This window comes from Asparagus officinalis, chromosome 1 (genome assembly GCF_001876935.1).
Source record: "Asparagus officinalis chromosome 1, Aspof.V1, whole genome shotgun sequence".
Classification (NCBI taxonomy): domain Eukaryota; kingdom Viridiplantae; phylum Streptophyta; class Magnoliopsida; order Asparagales; family Asparagaceae; genus Asparagus; species Asparagus officinalis.
This window is the reverse complement of record NC_033794.1, coordinates 31,733,513-31,753,781: the sequence shown is the minus strand read 5'-3', so window position 1 is coordinate 31,753,781 and position 20,269 is coordinate 31,733,513. Positions and strand designations below refer to the sequence as shown.

The following is a 20,269-nucleotide window of genomic DNA, read 5'->3' as shown; positions in this document are numbered from 1 at the left end:
TGGGGTTTTGGCGGGGGCTTTTTCTGCAGTACAGCGCTCCAAAAAGGAGCAGGATTAGATGGAGGAGGAGGAGGAGGAGGAGGAGATGACGACTCCATTGGAAACGGTGATCGGAGATCGATGAGGATTAGGGTTTTCTAGTGATAAAAGGAGGGGAAACGGGTCGGGTCCAGCTAAACTGAAGTCAGTATATTACCGGGTCCGGTTAGATTTCGATCCGTTACGAGAAAAAAGAGTTAGCCCCAGAGGACCCCCAGGCTTAAAATCCTAAAAAAAATCGAAGCTTTTTTCTGCTCGTAGTCGATGCCGCCACCTTCATCCTCCACCTCAGGACCACCTCCGTGGTCCGCCTCCTTCGATCTCTTCCTCCTTCATCAATCTCATCGATATTAGCTCCTCGACCTCTTTCTCCTCCTCCTCCTCCTCGTATCAAAGTTCTCATGGCTTCCTCTTCTTCTTCCGCTTCTGCCTCCTTTAACCCCAGAAGGAGGTAAAATTGAACCAGACTCATTTAATATTTCGACTCCTTGCTTCATTCTCTACTTACCCATCTGGGTTTCTTTGTAGCGGGGGAGGCCGAGGTCGCGGCGGCGCTGCTGTCGGGTCTGATCGTATTGATGCGCTTGGAAGACTGCTGTGAGTTTCTCTTTGATTTCTTGGTTTGGGTGTAAATTCTCTTTGATTTCTTTAAGTTTTCATGCTCAAATATTGTGCAAATCATCTCACAGTTCAGGCTGTTTTGTGAAATTTTATGTAAATTTTGGAGCGCCCCCCCTCCCCCCCAATAGCTTGGATGATTGATTGTTGCTTGGTTTCAGGACACAGGTATTGAGGCATATGGCTTCAGAGCTGAAGCTAGATATGAGGAGTGATGGGTTCGTTCGAGTTAAGGATCTGCTTTTGCTGAATTTGACGACTTACGCGAAAATTCCGTTGAGGTCGCATACTATTGAAGAGATTAGAGAGGTCAGTTCTTTGCTACCTCATAATGTTGATGTTACTAATTCTTGTTGTATTATTTGTTTCTCGTTTGATTTTTGGTATATAGTGTACGTTTATGAATATTTCTATTAGTGAACTATGTTGGTCAGGTTATCATAAGAATGCAAATAATTGAAGTTAGAATCGGATGGTTGAACTTCCAATATGAAAATCTACTTCTCGAAGTAACCTGTTGCTCAGTAATTTTCTACGAACTATTACAACCAAGGACTTTTTAAACTTGCATGCATAGTGGTTATTATGGAGTGGTATTTACAGTGCAATAGACGGAAGTGTTTGCAAATCTAAATGCTTCTAAAAGTTTGCAGCTCAACTCAAGATTATGTCCAAAATAAATTGCTGGCACCATTATGCTGATATGTTTTGTCACATCAAAAGGCCTTCTAAAACACGAACTGGTTGATACATTTGATTATAAAATTTTTACACAATAATTGGCAATTGAAATTATAACCTAATGACTTTCCTCCCGGATCTTCTCTGATGCTGCCAACTTGCCAACTTTTATCTTCAGCCATTTTTTGCGATCATAAATCTATGCCAAAAGAATTACATAGATTTCCTGTGCTAAGTTGATTAAGATACCAGTTGCTCCTCCCTGTTGGCACTTTGCACTTAGGCTGTTACTTTTCATCATGTTTAGACGTCATCTGATCACAAGTGTCAATCCTTCATAAACTTTCTGAAGGTGATCTATCATCCTGGAGATGGACATGTTCTGGATTTAATTCTGGAAGCAGATACTACTGGAGGTTTGTTTTACCTTGTAAAATTTAATTAGGAGACACCAACTTACAGTGGTTAGTGTTGATAAGAAATTCCTCACTCAGCGACACGCTTCCGGTGAATATTTCATTTCTATAATTTTCATTCTCGTCATTAACATTTCATTATAAGGAGTAATTACAGTGTTTTGAAGGTGATGCACCTTAGTGTCTTAGGCGCTCAGGCGAGGCGATCTTCTAACTTAGCGCCTTACATATTGCCAAGCGATGAATGTTACCAAGGCAAGCGCCTTTTGGTGCGTCAATAGCCTTAGCACCTCATGACCTTGCCTCCGTGCCTCAGGCGCGACGTTCGCCTAAGGCATGTGATGCAAGATGCATGATGTTTGTCTCTAGTTTAGAATTTTGAGGGTGTGAAAGGTGTCCGATAAAGTAAAGTTTGTTTATGTTATTGAATTTCTATATTTCTTTTTTCTTGGTCGATTTTTTGCCTTTTTTGTTATAATGTACTTTATTACCTATATCATTTTGAGGACATGCCAAAATTTGAACCTTAAAGTTCAAAGTTTGCTGCTTAATAATCTATGTTAGCAGTACTAGTTAATACTACTATTCATTATTTGTTACTTACTACTTCATTAAAATGGTTTATAAATTATTAGATTTGTGATTTTGAAAATTTAGCACTGATTAAGTTGTCTTGTTGCTATTTATTGATATTTTCATATTATTTATAATGTCTATGATTGTTTTTGAATATTTATCACCTTGGTTCGATCAGGCGATTGCCTTTCTTGGCACCCTTCGCCTCATGCAACATAGGACCTAATCGCGTTGACCTCGCCTTTTGCTTTTAAAACATCGGGAGTAAAGTTAAATTCTAATTGCACCAACTTACAATGCTTAGTGTCGATAAGAAATTCCTCACTCAGTGGCACTCTTTTGGTGAATATTTCATTTCTATAATTTCATTCTTGCTGCTAACGTTTCATTGTAAGGAGTAAAGTTGAATTCTAATAGATATTCCAAACTGATACTTGAAGATTAAAGGTAGCTCGTAACTGCACTTTTAGCCTTTCTTATAATAATTGTCTGATCATAAATACTTAATTTATGATAAGAAAAATCTATGGATATAGTAAATGTGAATGACATTTGGGTGACTACATCAACTGAATGGATCCTCATTTAAAGAATAAATAAATAAGAACACACATTTGATGGATTTTTCAGTCAGTTAGCAATTGGGATTTTCTCCTCCTTTTCCTTCCGCCGTCTTGATAGATATAGACGATTGACAACCGATTAGAAACCTAAACTATACTTTTGAACTATTTCTCGTGATTTTCTTGAAGCCATGGCATGACTCTTGTTTACTAAGCCTTTCTATCGAGTTAATTTCTACTCGGAATGCCCTTTACTTTATGCTAATTTCAACTAATTGTCTGTGTTGTATATTAAGCAGGCAGTTAGGAAGGATAATAAGCAGCGGTTTAGCCTTTTGGAAGAAAATGGAGAGCTTTTTATTCGTGCGAATCAGGGCCACTCAGTAACGGTAAATGTTTTGGCAAGTCGATATGCTGTTTAAGTTCCTTAAATTAAGCAGGACTGGTTTGGAATGCAGCTTTCCCACGCGTATGCAAATACATAAGTAAATGTGTGTATCATATTTTATGTTCTTTTTATGAGGTTAATAATTTGATGCTATCTTATACTTCATGTGTATGCAGATATATAATAGGTTTCCTCCATAGAGTATAAAGCTTGATAGGAGTTTGACTTGCACTACTATCTGCAGGAATGTTTGACTACGTCTGCTATGTAAATTTGTTTGTGGCTGTAATTTGGAATTTGTTAGACTCGACACCCACATCATTGTTATGGTTTCAGAAACCAAGGACTAGAACTTAGTGCTATTTAAGTTTGCCACCATGTTCGTTATTTTCTCTGGGTGCCATTTAAGTTTGTCAACATGTTTTTCATTTTATCCAGAGATTCTTCTCTTACCATAAGTCCATCACATATGATAAACTTATTTATCGTATGATTCTCTCTACGAGATATGGAGCTAGGGGTCAATGATGCTGTTTGCTTTCAGGATGTTCTTTTTTTCTTTTTCTTGTAGATAGGATCATAGGAAATCACCCATACATGAAGAGAGGCCTAAGATCAGCTACAATGTTGGCCAACTAAGTGGACTCTACATTTTAGTATAACTTGTTGGAGATAAACCATGAATATTTTGATTTTAATCATTTACTTTAGAAATAGCTGCATAAATTAAACAGAGTAGTCACAGGAGATGACTAGAGAAATTTCAGGATGGGGTTGAAGCATCCAAGTGGTTCCCTATGAGGACGGCCACTATACCTGATAGTGGAAAACTCCCATAAAAGGGTTGAAGCATCCAAGTGGTTCCCTATGAGGACGGCCACTATACCTGATAGTGGAAAACTCCCATAAAAGGTCATCTAATATCATGATCATATGGGGAGTAAGGAGACTGCAACAAGTTTCCAACACAAATTTTAAAGTTGGTGATTGCACTGATGTAGTACCCCACCCAACCCCCAATCCCCATCCACAAAAGAGGAGAAAAAAGAAGAAGAAAAAAGAAAACAACCACCACCTGTGGCACTGCCAGACACAGTCACATAAAACTTGTAACTTTTCTGTTAAGTATTCTACTAGTTCACACGCGAAGGCTACATGTCTATAGCTTAGGATTGCTCCCAAAGTGAGAAAAGAAAGCTTCTAAGAAATTTGTAAAGTGCTGTGACTGTACTTTGTAAATTCTCTAAGCTAAGTTTTGTGTCACTGAAGTGGCTAGAAGTTAGCTAACTGGTAGCCTGGTAAGATTGAATAAAGTCTATTCTACCTTCTCTAGCAATCAGCCATGACCTCACATACATGCGAATTAGGAACTTCAATTCTTTTATCTAGTGAATAGCTCCAGTGATTCCTGCTATGCTTACTGTTTTGAATCTGGGAAGTCAAACGGACGAGATGACTCAGAAACAAGCATAAAACACCCCTGCTGTATATGCAAATAATGCAAATCACACATGCTGACAAGTACATGAATGAGACTGGTGTTTCTTTTTCCTCAAGCGTTTGCATAATAGGCTTAAATCAAGTTACCGAAAATTAACATATGGTATAATATGCTTAGTTTTCTTTTGCTGACCTGAAAACAGTGGAAGTATAAATCAATAAACCTTGGGCTGTTTCCTAACATCTGTGTTACGTATCATCAAAACTAAAATTAAATGATCAACTGAAATTCTAAAAAAACCAAGTAATGATGATTTAACAGGTCCACTATGGAACTTGTGTAAATATTTGGTTTAGACAATGAACCTTGTTTATATATTTCAAAGTTATATACAATTTCACCCAATATATTAATTAAAAAATTGAATGGTTCCAAAAATGAATACAATAGCTAACTGTTTTTGAGTTGTTAAGCATACTTTTACATATGACAAAAATAGTTATCCTGTACATTTCAAGAAAAAAAGATCAACCATCATTGGCTAAAGACTTTGTATCTAAACTGTAACTAATGGTCTATTAATTTTGTTATACAATCCAAAAATAAATAAATACACAAATGCAAACTAAGAGTGAACATCTGAAACTACTGAAACCTGCTTCTTGAGCTGTATAAGAGGGACTGAATCCGAGCCTTCAGACCTTGGGTTTTTGTATTATTTGATCCCTAGTTGCTCAAAAACTTGTTTCCTACTAGGAGCAACTTCCAGTGGCTTATTTCTCTTTTTACGGTTTAGTTTTGTTCATTTTTAATTGTTCCATATTCCTTGTAGACTATAAGCTCCGAGAGGTTATTGAAGCCCATTCTCTCAGCTGATGAAGTACCAGGTAAAATTCTGGAGAAGAAACTTCTTGACGACTTTCCCCCTAAAATTTCAGCATTCATAATGTATATAGCAAGCTGCAAAAAAGCTAATGGCCCTATACTACAGTTTGTGTGCATGGAACCTATAAGAAGAACTTGGAGTCAATCTTGCAATCGGGACTAAAGCAGATGTCAAGATTACACGTTCATTTCTCTAGTGGCTTGCCTGCAGATGGCAAAGTAATTAGCGGTATGTTCTCCATAATTTATTATCATTTTACGGTTGTAATTTATTTTTACCTTCACGAGTTAAAATTCTGATATCTACTGTAAAGTAAGTTAATCCTGCATGACAATTATGGGTAAAATTTGAAAAGCTAAATTAATTTAGAAAGACAGATTTAAATCCTGCCTTCATCATTCACCCTTCTAAAATAATCATACAAAACTACATTAGTTTAGAATGACTAGGGCGGCATTACACTGAAATAAAGCTTTGACATATGCACACAAAAGAGAAGTACAACAAAAGGACACACATGTCTAGTTAAGATATCGTAAATTAAAACTCATCTCTTCTTCCTTCCATCTTCAACGTCCCAAACGATAAACCTCACTAATCATTTTCTGGACTGTATTCAAAAAATCTTTTCCATTTGGTGCTTGAGGCCGATGGTAAGTGCTTGTCATAGCATTCCTACATACGAGTCCTCCTGACTTCCTTTTGAGTAGAATGTTAAACTGCATGATGATGATGATCCGGTCTCTCTGAAATTGTTTCATCCAGTTCAGAGAACTCATTTCAGTGTTACCCTTATACCAGACACAGATGTCAAGTGTTAGAAGTTTTTTCAAAGTGTCTGACATAGTAACTTTTGAATGTGAGGGAATGGGGATGCAGTGTGTCTGTGTGTATAAGATATTGGATATGAGCTGCTACCTCTTTAACCAAGTAAGCTGTTAAAAGAGAATGGTAGCGCTGAGTATTGTTTGGTTGTAATCGAACAAAGACCGAACCGCCCGACTTTTAGCGGTTCGGTGCAGTTTGAATACTGGCTTCAGTTTCATTTAAGCTGTAGTAAACTCACTCCGCACCAAATTGACCGACCTCACTTAAGGATTCACGTTAATACTTCACTCATTCCAATCCTTTGTGTGTCCCACCTAACTATACTCATTCAAAGTCTCACCGTTACACCATTGCCAAGTCCGTGGGCCTACTCAATGCATAATATGAAGTCCCACGGTAAAACATCATTTCAAACTAATTTCAAGCTGTCCCTTTCATCAAAAAAGAAAGAAAAAGGAAAATTGCAAGCTGTCTCCAAAAAAATCAACTGAATAATAGAGAGAGAAGCTCGCCTTCAACCTTCTTGCCAAATATCAATAACAAACCGACCATCATAGCTTATTCCTCAATCACCTTTTGGTTCTTTTTCAACCTCTAACTTATTTAATCTCCAATCTATCTTTTTATCTTGTATTTACCATGACAATGGGGTCTATGCTTAATGGATTGCAAGAGCCTATTCTTGCAAGTTGCTTCATGGTGGTGGAGCAAAAACTGACTTAACCAAACCGAAACCGCTTGGTTCGTTTTCGTTCAGTTTGTCCGGTGGTTCGGTTTAGATTCGGTTTGATTCAAGATGATCAAAACTGGCCAAACCGACCATATGCTTTCCCCTAGAGAGTGGTGATATCCACTAGTTCCAGTATGACTAGTAGGATGCGCTTTGCCGCCGGCCTATATCTGGGTAGATAATTTAGCAACATGAACCGGCTAACTCAAACAAAGTTTTCCTATGCACACGTGTGGATATATATATGTATATGGAAAAGTGGGTATGTTGTGGCTACTCATTTTTTTGATGAGCTGCTGAGAGATAGATTAGTGGTAATGATCATCCTGCTAATCACATCGAAGAAGCTGGACCTTGTCATTGACATCTCTTGGTTGCTCATTTTGTTAAATTAGGTGACATTTCATAACTAGTATGCCCACAAGTACACATTAACATACACATGCAACCATGCACGCATGCACATATGACACATGCATACGCAAGCACACCCACCCCACACCCATCCACATGCAAGGGCACATGCACAGACGCATCCACGTGACGCCCGCACACAGACACAAGAAGTGCGCACGCACACCCCACCTACCTGCCTACACGCAAGCACGTGCACACCTGCGTGTGACATACAACTTTTTCTCTCGCCAAGTTAGCGCTTACATTAGCACCACGTCAACCAGTCTCTAGAATGTTAATGTATATTCTTGAATATTCTTGTATATTCATGCATAAGAGATATTTGTATAGAATCTCTAGAGGATTAATCTTGATCATTGGATGTATAAAATTTCGAGAAGAGAAATCTGGGCCATTTATGTAAACGGGAGCCTCTCTTATGTAAAGAGGCCAAGGGGGAGCTCATTTGTATCCAAACAAGCTTGAGTAATAGAAATCTCAAGTTCCCTCTAAAGTTCTCTAGTGTTCTTGTGTGCTTTGTTTGGTAGGCTAGGCTTAGCCATTCTAGTGAGCCAAGAGTAACTAAGTGTCGCACAGGAAGGCTAGCTCGTGAGATAAAAAAAGGCGCTGTGACACACGCGCGCACATCAAAATGCATGATATGTTATGGAACACAGTGTACAGAAGTGCATGATATGTTGGAAAACACACCATTCAGTACTGCACAATTCATTAGAAATTGAATGATTCGCCGTATATAACATACCAAAGTGGATGATATGTTAAAAATTGAATATTCACTCCGTTCATATTTATCAAAGCAACTTCTTAAATATGAAAATTTTTAACTTTTAGTTTATGAATTATGAGATTATTTATCTTGAGAAAAAACGATTTGGCCACCATTTGATGCACTAGTAAAAGGTCATATGAGTTGCATGGTTTGATTTTTAATAACGTAATAGCATGAAGATATATGGAATGAAGCAGCTTATCCAACTTTTCATATATCATGCATTTTAGCAAGTTGGAATTAACTAGTTTCTTAGTCATATCATGAGAATATTAAAGACTCAAAAATGTATATACATGTGTCAGTATGTAGAATATGCATCTAAATATCCTATGCAAATAGAAGATCTGCACCGTCAAACATGACCTGAATTATATGGAACTCCTGTAAACGAAGGTCCAGTATTTCTTTTGTTTATTTCTTGTCCATCAAATGAGATCAAAATTGATGGTCTACGTAGCTAGCGGGGTAGTTTTACCGTCTAAAATATTTTGACTCCAACAAAATCTGGTATAAAAGTACTTTTTGCACTGTCTAGATCAAGATTAAGCGATTGAATTGTCAATCTCGAAGCTTTATCTTTATCCAACGTGCTATTTTAAACCATTCATTGTATTACATATTTTTTAGAAGTTGGGTGATAAAGTTCAATTTAATTATTGAAAAGGAAAGAACTGGTGAGAGTTACTTCAATGTTCTCCGTCTGTTATGGATGAATCTCCTTTGCAGCGAGTGCATCAGAGCCTTCACTACATATATACTGTTGTTATATGTTCCTGATATTCTTACGTTCAAATCTAAGAATTTTTTTTGAACTCTCAATTCATAAATTGCAATTTGTTGATGACAGTCAAGAAGTTTTTCTTTTACTAAGTATAATTGATTTTTTTTCCTCATGAAGGCATGCGACGGGATGTCAATATTTTAATTTTCTTGGATGTGAAAAAGGCATTAGAAGGTATATAACTTGACCTTGATTGTTGTTTCATATTTTAGGGTAATAACCTTGATTGTTGTTTCATATTTTAGGGTAATAAATAAATAATATCCTAATGCAATCTAATAATTATGCTTCTCAGATGGAATGAAGCTTTATGTTTCAGATAACAAAGTTATCTTGACCGAGGGCTTTGATGGTGTAGTTCCAGTCAAATACTTTGAGAAGATTGAAACATGGCCAAAAAGAGAGCAGATACAATTCTAAGTCAGGTGGTGGTTGTTCTATTAAATTAGTAATCAGCTTGATATTCTGTTCTATTTAAATTGAAATACTGTATTCTGTGCCTCTATGATTGCAGAAGTATGAATGCATGTAAATTTTGCTCAGGAATAACATTTTGAATCCAGAAAGTTTTTGAATTTGGTTTCAGAGAAAAGTATTTGGTTTCAGAGAGAAAAGTTAGAAAATAGAAAATTCTGATGGCAATGTCAGCATATATTACCTGTAGATATTACTTTCTTCTGTATCTGAATAACTATTATGTTTTGATATATATATATATACACACACACACACAAACACACACACACACACACACACCTAGTATCTCAGACATGCACTGTTTCTATCTATATGCATATTTGTAGAAAAGCTATATTGTGGGCTTTTTTTTCTTTTCCATTTGTACCCTCTTTATTCACTATTTCCATTGTTTTAAATATCCTCGACATGGCCTGATATATCTCCTGATATATCCTTTTACAAGGCTTGTCGCAGTGGTCTCTAAATATCCTTTATTGCTTTTTAGCTCTTTTTGGGTGATATATTCCCGATATGTTTGATATCTCAGTTGATATGTTGACTGATACATCCTTTTATTTGGCTTGTCACAAAATAATATACCGTGTTTGACAATTTTAGGGTGAGATATCATGACTTTCCCATTATATCAAATGACATTTTGGCTGAAAAAATTAGATGAAATGTTGTAATGTGGATTTGTGCTTTTGTTTGTTTTACAAGGTTGGTTAGTGATCCTAAACATATATTATTTACATGTTTTATGCTTAGATTTTATTAAGTATGTTGATTTTAGAGTATTGTACTATATATGCAAATATCTGTTATGGTATTCTGATATTTACCACATATTTCTAGTATTTAGCTGATATTCGCAATCTGATATAAATTTTGGTTATTTGATATTTCCCTGATATTCTATATTTAAAACCTTGACTATATATCTAGAGAAGGGTAATTTAGGGAAGGTTTAAAATAAGGGTTATGTTGGGGATTTTTTTTTTTTTTTTTTGAATAAAAAGAAAATGAGAGAAATTTAGGGGGGTTATGTTGGGGATTTTTTTTTTTTTTTTTTGAATAAAAAGAAAATGAGAGAAATTTAGGGAAAACAAAATGGGAAAAGTTTTGGGAAAAATAAGTGATTTAATCCACTAGTTTTTGGCTAAATTAAGTGAATACTAATATTTCTTAATTTTTATATTAAAATAAAAGAAATTTGAATTCTACAAGTTATACTTTAAATTTTGAAAATCTTACACTAAAGTTTAATATTGATAAACATAGACACATCAATAACAGCCTAAGCTTTTGACGGAAAAAATTGTATATATAATTTAGTGTAGGACAAGGAGTAACCCTTCCTTCAAAATATAGAAAGTTCTTTGTATTAAACATTTGAAAAGGTCAATCTTTGCATATCATACTCCCTTTAAAAGCACGAGTTCGGAAAATCTTTTTTAGACAAATATACCCCTTTATAGTTTAAACTATCCTATCTATAATCAAATTCTAATTTTTGAATTTAATTTAATGACAATTTTCGTGAGAAATTGCTTATTCGTGAGCTAAATCAAACCTGTAATCTGTTATTTTCATGATAGGAATAAGTAATTACACAATTATCCGTAACAGATTTGATATTATCATAATAACAGAACATTTATCCGTAATCTGTTCTTAAATCCGTAATAAAAGATTATTAAATCCGCATAATAACAGTGAAATTATCATAATAACAGAACTTTATCATAATTGAATTTTGAACATTTATCATGTGTTAAATTTAATGACCATATATCAAGTGTTTCATATGCGCATGGACTCTTTATCTGTTCTTAAATCCGTAATCTGTTATTTCCATGAGAAATTGCTTATTCTTAATGCATAATTTGAATCGGTAGTAGAAAATAACTGTTACCCATAATAACTGCATTATCTCGTTAAACATGAAAGTAACAGTGCGTGAACTATCATAACTATCAGAACTATGATAACAAATCAAACTATGTTATATATCGGAACTATCAGAACTATTTTATCATAACAGATTATCGGAAGATTATCAGAACTATGTTATTATCATTTGAATATCGATAACAAATCCGCACGATTGATTAAATATTCTAATTATGATCAAATCCTAATAAAACTCTAATTATAACTATTATCCTATCACATGCAATACCACATGCCTATATATAAACCAAGAAATTACACAATTTTCATAGTAACTCTCCATCTCCTTCAACATGAATGTTTTTTTTATATTTTTATGATTATTCTTTAAAAATATTGTGTATTTAATTTAATGGTGATATTTGTTTTACGCTGCAATTAATTTTTATGGAAATTGATTTTTTTTCAAAATTCTTCAATTTTCATGCAGAATTTAGAGGAATAAAGATTTGATTGTTGCAGGTTCTCACATATATCAAGGTAAATCTTCATGTTTGATATTATTTTAATTTAGATTTATTTAATTATATTTATTTCTTCTTCTTCTTGTTTTGAAATAGGTTTAGTTTGTTTGAGTGCATAGTGCATACGGACAATTGATTATGCTATGATTTAAAACAACAAATATTGTAATCAATAAATATTAAAATTCGATGATAATTAGTAATAAAAACTTAGATTATATACCTATAATTAGGCTTAAAGATTCCTTATGTATAACCTTTTTTGGAATGCAAGTCGCATGCTTGTTCAGATTTAGAGGTGATCGCCCATTTTTCCTCATTTCGGAATTTGTCAAGGATGAACTTTTATCTGCATCTGTTGTAGATATCACTAATGATATAGAAACACAAATGCTTTGTAAGCGACAAAACAAAACCTTCACTCGAAAGATAAATGATATAGTTTCTTACCTTTGGAACTTGAGGCTGTAAGTCTGGTGCTTAGTTCGAACGAGAAGACTCAATATTGCCCTGGGTAGACTGAAACGTATTGTGCCTTTGAAGAGAGAGCTGCATATGTCTGAGGACTCTAAGAATCTTCCATTGATCCCGTTCCGATGAGGCATGAAATTATCCTTATTTAATGTATTGTGTATATCTGCATCGTGTTGCCGTATTATATGCTTCGCTATGCTACCACTGTCTCTGATGTGCTATGTTCACAAAGTGCTATAAATAAAAAAAGGAACAATATCTGATGTCTGTATGTCCATATTATTTATCTATTTGATATATATAACCATGATAAATGATATCCGCTTTTTTATTATAAGTCTATATGTGAGGTTGTGTCGATTGCAATAATAGTTATGATAAATGGTGCTAAATCTGTAATGATTCTCAGTTATAATAATTTAATTCTCTTATGATATTATTTGAATGATTTATTTTTTGATCATTAGAAGATCGCCATGACTCCCCGGAATTGCATCAGCCTGCCTCTGCCTGAGCTTTGGAGCAAGTATGTTTAATGTTGATTGTATTTATTTTTACCTCTAACCAGTGAAGGTGCTTTTCTTGTCAGTTCGCGATTGTATAACTAGATTTCACTGTTTTGCAGTGATTGGTATCTTATTATGTTGGATATAAGTTTCAGAACATATATGCTGCAATAAGTTATTTATTGAATATCTATGGGGAGGTGTTTTATCATGAATATTGTTACTCAAAAGGTAATATCATGGCAGTGTTGTGATGGCGCCAGTTTTCCTATCCACCCCCCCCCCAAACATCAGACTACAGAGCTTAAACCAACCAGAAGTAACTGCTAATAATCATGCTAAGAAGTTTTCATATTTATTTTCTTAATATGTCTTAAGTTCAGATGAGTGGAACTTGAAGGATCATGATAATACTAATTAGTAGGGAGAACAATATTGTTTAATCATTTTATATCACAACTTAATTTTTGAGTACAATTAGGAATTTTTATAAGGCATTTTCATGCAAAATTATTAGTAGTTTTATATGCTTATGTGATTACTTACATCACATAAAATCATGTGATCTAACATTTATGATATAAAGGTCTACCATTTATGATATAAAGGTGGCCTCTTTAACCAATTGGCAAAGAATTACTGTTGAGCCATATTTGATTTGTCCTGTATCCGTAAAAATATGTTTAATGTTTACTGTTGTGATGATTTTGCTTGGGGGTTGTCACAAACTTTAATATTAATCAATGTTTTCAAAAAAATTCCTTGGCTTACTAATTATTACTTGTTGAGATTGTTTCCATGTTGAATAAGGGACCAAATTTTCCTGTTGGGTGTTGGTGGTGGTGATCAATTTAAAATTCCTAGAAGAAAAAGAATTTACAAGTTTGCAGTAAATCAAACAATGATCTTAGCTTTTTGAGTCAAAAATATTTGAATAAACATAAAATTTTGGAATATTTTCTTTATTACTATAACTACAATTCATAATAACAATTACCATATCCCAGTTATGTATCTTCATCCAAGTTTAGCTTAAAATCCATTACATTTATTTTTATTAATATTTAAATAAAATACTAATAAATCTTATAATTCAATTATACATATTTAAACTCAAGATAAATCTCACTTATTTAAAGTAATGAAATAAATACAATTTTTTAATATTTAACCACGTGCATTGCGCGTGCATAAAAACTAGTATTTAGTAAATAAAGAGGGTTATTTTAGGAAGGGTCATCATAGTAAAGATATTTACTTTGATATCACATAGTAAATAAAGAGGGTTATTTTGGACCCAAATTTTCTAAAATAACCCTCTTTACTTACTATTGTTGTGTGAGAAAACATGTACGTTGCAAATGCACAACTAGGTTATAATATAGAAAAATGTCAAACCATAAGAAGTGGTTTTTAAAAAAATTTAAATTAAAAAATTTCCTTTTGAAAAGTTATTTGAAAAGAGGGGGGATTTTTTTATGGAAAAGTGTTAAAATGGGGATTTTTGATTTTTGATAAGAAAAGAAAATAGGAATAGAAAGAGGGAGAGAAGAGAGAATAGAAATGCAAATAAAAAAAGAAGAAATAAAAGGAAAAATAAGAGAAAAGGGGGAGAGAAAATGAAGAGGTAGAAGAACTAGAAAGACATTACAAAAAAAATAAAAGCTGACAACTGACAAAACTAAGGAATAAAAAAGAGAAAGTGCTAGAGTATTAAACTAGGAAATTAGGATAAATTCCACTACATAACTATTTATTAGATCTAGAAATTACATTTTTTGTAATTCATTTTTAGAATTGAAAAACATAACCTATCAATCTAATTGGAAAAAAAACATAGTTTATCAAGATAGATTCTAAAAATAAAATTGAACTTTATGCATGGATAATCAACTGAAAATAATAATCCTAGAATACTAATAAGATAGCTTATCAAACCACTTAAAGAAAGTATAACCTATCAATTTAAAATATTCTATCAATTATTATCTTAATTGATTAATCTCTACATAAATAATTAAGGCATAAAAGAGAGCAAATTTAATTTTAATTCTAATAAATAAGTTATACTAGTTTCCTTTTATCCTAATTATCCCACTTATTTTAGCAACATATTTTATTAAATCCTAAATTAAACAAGCAAAGCAAAGTGTGAATTAAATCTGGGAAAAATTATGTCAATGCCCCAAATTTCAAAAGTCAGTGTGTCCCAGCCCCTCATACTTTTTGGTATGTGCAGCAGCCCCTAAAATTTGTAAAAATTATGCCTCAGCCCCTCCAGCTCATCTTTAGCCCAATTTTCTATGTATTTTACCTAATAATCCAACTTTACCCCTCAACAGCCTCCCCTACATCTCCCTCCTCCTCCTCCACTCCCCATCTCCCCCTCCCTCAACTCTCTCATCCTCTCATCCTCCCGCTCCTCAACGCCCCATATCTCCCTCTCCTTCTTCCTCCTCTTGTTCCGCTCTTCTTCTCTTGGGTAAAATCAAAGCTTCATCTCTTTGGGATGAGCTTATGGGTTGTGCAAGTCGTCGGTGTTCTCCATCATAGTGGAATCTTCTTTCATCCCTCCCGTGAACGTAGGCAAGTTTGCCGAATCACGTATATCTCTCGCCTCATTTACTTTGGGTATTGTTTTCTTTGTATTTGTCATTGCTTGTCATTCCCTTGATATTCAGATCTGGATTTGATATCGGGAAGAGTGTATATCTCACCTCGTTGAGATATTCACTTCTGTTCTTATTTTATATCGAAACAGGAACATCGAGGATGGCTTGAGTTTTGTGAAAAAATAAAAGCCAGGACTTTCTCTCGAGGTGATTTGCTTCTGCGGCGAGTGGGCGTATCAGCGCCCCAACATGGATGTTGTGGTGAAAGGCCTTGAAAAGCCTCAAGATGAAGGTGTGCTATCAGCAACACAAAGAGACTCGTTGAAAGAGCCTAGTAAGAAAGACAGTATAGCCCTCTACTTTATTTATCAATGAGTTGATGAATCAGCATTCAAGAAGATCTCAGATACGGCGACCTCAAAACAAAACTACTATAAGGGAGTGGAGAAGATGAAGAAAGTGCAGCTCCAAACACTTCGAAAGGTGCTCGAAGATTTAGAGATGGAGGAAAGTGAACTAGTTTCCGACTATTTCACTCGAGTCTTGGCCATGGTGAATCAACTTCGGAAAAATGGTGAAAAGATTGAAGATGTTCATGTGGCGAAGAAAATTCTCCGATCACTTCCTCAGAAATTTGACTATGTTGTTTGTGCAATCGAAGAGTCGAAAGACTTAGAGAAGATGACAATTGACAAACTCTTGGGTTCCTTAAATGCTACGACAAATAAATTAGCAAGAGAAATGAACTGGTGGAGAATGCTCTTCAAACTAAGCTTTCTTTGAAGGATGACCGAGAAGATTCAAAAGAAGGAAGTAACGACGATCTTGGCCGTGGAAGATTTCGAGGCAGATTTTGAGGCCAAGGATGTGGTCCCTATGGCAAAGAAGGTCACAACAACTATGAAGAAAGAGATCAAGATCAAAGAACTTTTAGAGACTGTGGACATGGTAGATCTAATGTAGACCGATAGAAGTATGGTAAAAGGGTTGCCGATAATTGATCATCTTGAGCAACTCTATGAAGGATGTCTAGTGGGGAAGCATCATCGAGCTACTTTTCTAAAGGAGGCTTCATTTCATACGTCGAAGCTACTACAACTTGTACATATTGATGTGTGTGGGTCGATTACTCTGACCTCAATCAGTGAGAATAGGTATTTTCTTACCTTCACCGATGATTTTTCTCGAAATATTTGGGTATACTTCTTGAAAAACAAATCTGAATTGTTTTCTATGTTTAAGAAGTTCAAAGCTAATGTGGAAAAAGAGAGTGACTTTTATCTTAAAGCTATCAAATCAGACTAAGGTGAAGAGTTTACTTCAAAGGACTTTGAAGCATATTACGAAGGACACAGAGTTTGACATTTTCTGACTGCTCCTTACACTCTACAACAAAATGGCTTTACTGAGAGGAAGAATCACACTATTTTGAATATGCTAAGAAGTATGTTGAGTAGTAAGAAGGTGCCCAAAACCTTTTGGGCCATAGATGTTTCTTGCACAGTCTACATCCTCAACTGGTGTCTAACTCAGATTCTCAAAAATAATACTTAGCAAGAAGACTGCACTGGTAACAAACCAAATGTGAACCACTTTAAGGTGTTCGGTAGTATCAGCTATGCTCATGTTCCAAAGCAGAAGAGGAATAAGCTTAATGAGAGGAGTATTCTATATGTATTTATCGGTTATGATTCAAGAACTAAGGGTTACAAGATGTATGATCCCTATAGTAAGAAGTTCATTGTTAGCCGAGATGTTTAATTCGACGAAGAGAAATCATAGGACTAGAGCAAGGGAGAAATTTACAATAGCCTGATTACTTTCATTAGTGAAGAAACTGAGATCGAGAAAGATGCTCTAGCACATACTCCATCGACATCCACTCTATCATCATCGACGACATCATCACCAACCACATCTCAGTCGCCCTAATCGATGACTTCTTTAGCATCATTCTCATCATCATTGAGCCCACAACCTCAAAATTTTAGGAGTTTGAAGGAGTTGTATGAGGTAACTAAAAATCAAGATGATTTAACATTATTTTACTTATTCCCTAGTTGTGTGTCTTTAGACTTTGAAGAAGCAATTCAACATCCAAAGTGGAGATCAGCTATGGATGAAGAGATCAAGGCTATCGAGAAGAATGATACCTAGGAGCTTGCAACACTTTCAGAAGACAAGAAAACAATTAAAGTACATCCCAACTAGGTTAGCACCTACTCACCTATATCACTATCATTAGTAACAGTTTCCAAAATAATTCATTACAAAATTTAACTAAAAAATAAAAATTACAATTTGATGAATATTATTTTATCTTTATATCTATCTGCTAGTCTCAATTCTTTAAATTTATCTTCAATTCTATCCATCTGATCGATGTCTTGCGTTCTCTTCTCGTACCTCCACCAATCTTGTAAGCACATCACCGCCTGTACAGTATACGGATCTAACGATGTCATGTGGTCGTCGATCAAACGTCCTGCTGTGCTGAAGGCGGATTCCGAAGCTACCGTCGAAACATGCACTATTAGTAAGTTACGAACCATGGTGAAAAGTATAGGATATGAAACTGATCCATATACTCTCCACCATTGCAAAATATCTAAATTATTATTTTAACATTTAACTAAAGAAGTAGATAAATATTCATCTATTTCAGAAATCTCTAATGATGATCCAAGTCCAGATCCACCAGTTAGTTCAGCTACCATTACATACCTATCAAAACTTACACTTTTACATCGACTTGAGCACGAAGAAGCCGAAGCTGTACATTACTGTACAGTTACACCATGTTTAGCTGCATACTCATCATATAATGTTTAAAAATAATTTCTAAAAGCATTATGATGAGAAGTAGCAGTAATGGTGGATCTATCATTTAAGTCTATAATTTGATTACCATACAGGGATTGTAACAAACTTCGAATGCCAATATCCTTCAATTGCGGATCAATATGATTCCCCAAACCAAAAATATAAGGAATAGGCCTAAAATACTTATTAAATTTGCTCTTCATTTGAAAAATTATAGCTCCAAAAGTATCATCCATACGATATTTACCAAAAAAAATTTGAATATTTAAAATTTGTAAAGCAGCTAAAGTAATGGTTGGATAATAACAGCCAGATAATAACATTGTAGCATCATAAAAAATTTATAACATCTCTTTTAAATCACTTATAAATGTTCATTCTTCTTCAGTTATTCCATATGTGCTACTGGAGCTAGAACTAGAAGAATAATAAGCAATAAAATCATTTACAATTTTTTTATATTCTATTGCTACACTTAACATTACATAGGTGGAATTCCACCTATGATCAACATCTTTTGGAATTAGTCTGGGCTTTACATTTTTTTTTTACAGAATTGTTTCCATCTTCTAATTTTTTATTCAGAAGCATATGCATATAAGTTACGAACCTAACCTTTTCTATCATGGGTTTAATTTCAGTAAATACACTTTGAACAATTAAATTTAAAATATGACAGATGCATCTAATATGAAAAAGATTACCATGACATGGCAATGACAGAGTTGTTTTGATTCAACAGCTATATTATTATTACTTGCATTATCTAGTGAAAAGAGAAAATATTCTTTCTGAAATTTCTAGTTTTATAAGTTCTTCAATTATTAAATTTACAACATTAATACCAGTATGTGACTTTTTAATTGCAATAAAGAAAATAACTCTTTTAAACATTTGCTAATTTTCATCAATCCAGTGTGCTGTGATGCATAAATAACCAGTTTGTGCTCTAGATGTCCAAATATCAGAAGTCAAAGATAATTTACAGTTTAAACTTTGAAAATAAGAAATTATTTTTACTTGTTCCTCCTGATAATGTTTTAAAATATCACGTTGATAAGTTTGACGAGAAATTTTTTTAAATACGGGGTAAAAACCATCTGTAAATAAATCTTCAAATTCATCTTCTACTAATCTAAAAGGAAGATTCTTAAGAATGATAAACCTGATGACGCATTTCCTGGCACGGGCTGCGTCATAACTCTAACTTCCGAGACTACCAGAAGTTGAGGATTGTGAGATCATAGATTATCGGATATCACCTTGAGGCGTTTGGTCTTTGTTGTGTTTATCTAAATAGTGTTTGTGGTGGTTGGTGCCGCTCTTATGATGAGCTTGGAAAATCTTACCGCACAACGCATATTTAGCCTTTTGGGTGAGGATCATACCATGTTCATCCTTGATGACGTCTATCTTCTCGTAAAAACTCCACACATCGGATCTCGGTTTTTTAGGAGCTCTTGGTGTAGAATCATCGCCACCGAATCCGGGATTAACATCGGTAGGATCGATAGGAGTAGATCCGGTAGGAAGACTCATTTTAAAATCGGGAGATAGGTTTAGCTCTTCATAATCAGATCCGGAAGCCATTTGATTGAAGAATTAGAGAGTATAAGAGATTATTAGAGAGTATAAGAGAGTATAAGAGTGTATAAGAGAGAAGTGGATGAGTTTTGGTGTGAGAAAAACAAATGAAAACCCCCCTCTATTTATAGAGGTAGCCCCTAGGCAAATGCCCAAAATACCCTCACCATATGACCGTTTTGTGACCGTTTATGTCGGGCCGGGCCGGGCCGCCCGGCCCGGATATTTTGCCCGGACGATTTTCTCGTCCGGGCC

At 34.6% G+C, this 20,269-nt stretch overlaps 1 protein-coding gene across 1 annotated transcript; it reads left to right on the top strand.

The window, feature by feature from the left end:
- LOC109822402 (tRNA 2'-phosphotransferase 1-like) lies at positions 267 to 9,714 on the top strand. The gene is made up of 8 exons (XM_020388603.1): positions 267 to 490; positions 568 to 636; positions 819 to 966; positions 3,193 to 3,282; positions 5,555 to 5,609; positions 5,714 to 5,836; positions 9,257 to 9,313; positions 9,435 to 9,714. Exons 1-8 carry the CDS (start codon positions 441 to 443, stop codon positions 9,557 to 9,559), a joined length of 717 nt encoding a protein of 238 aa, XP_020244192.1. The 5' UTR covers positions 267 to 440; the 3' UTR covers positions 9,560 to 9,714.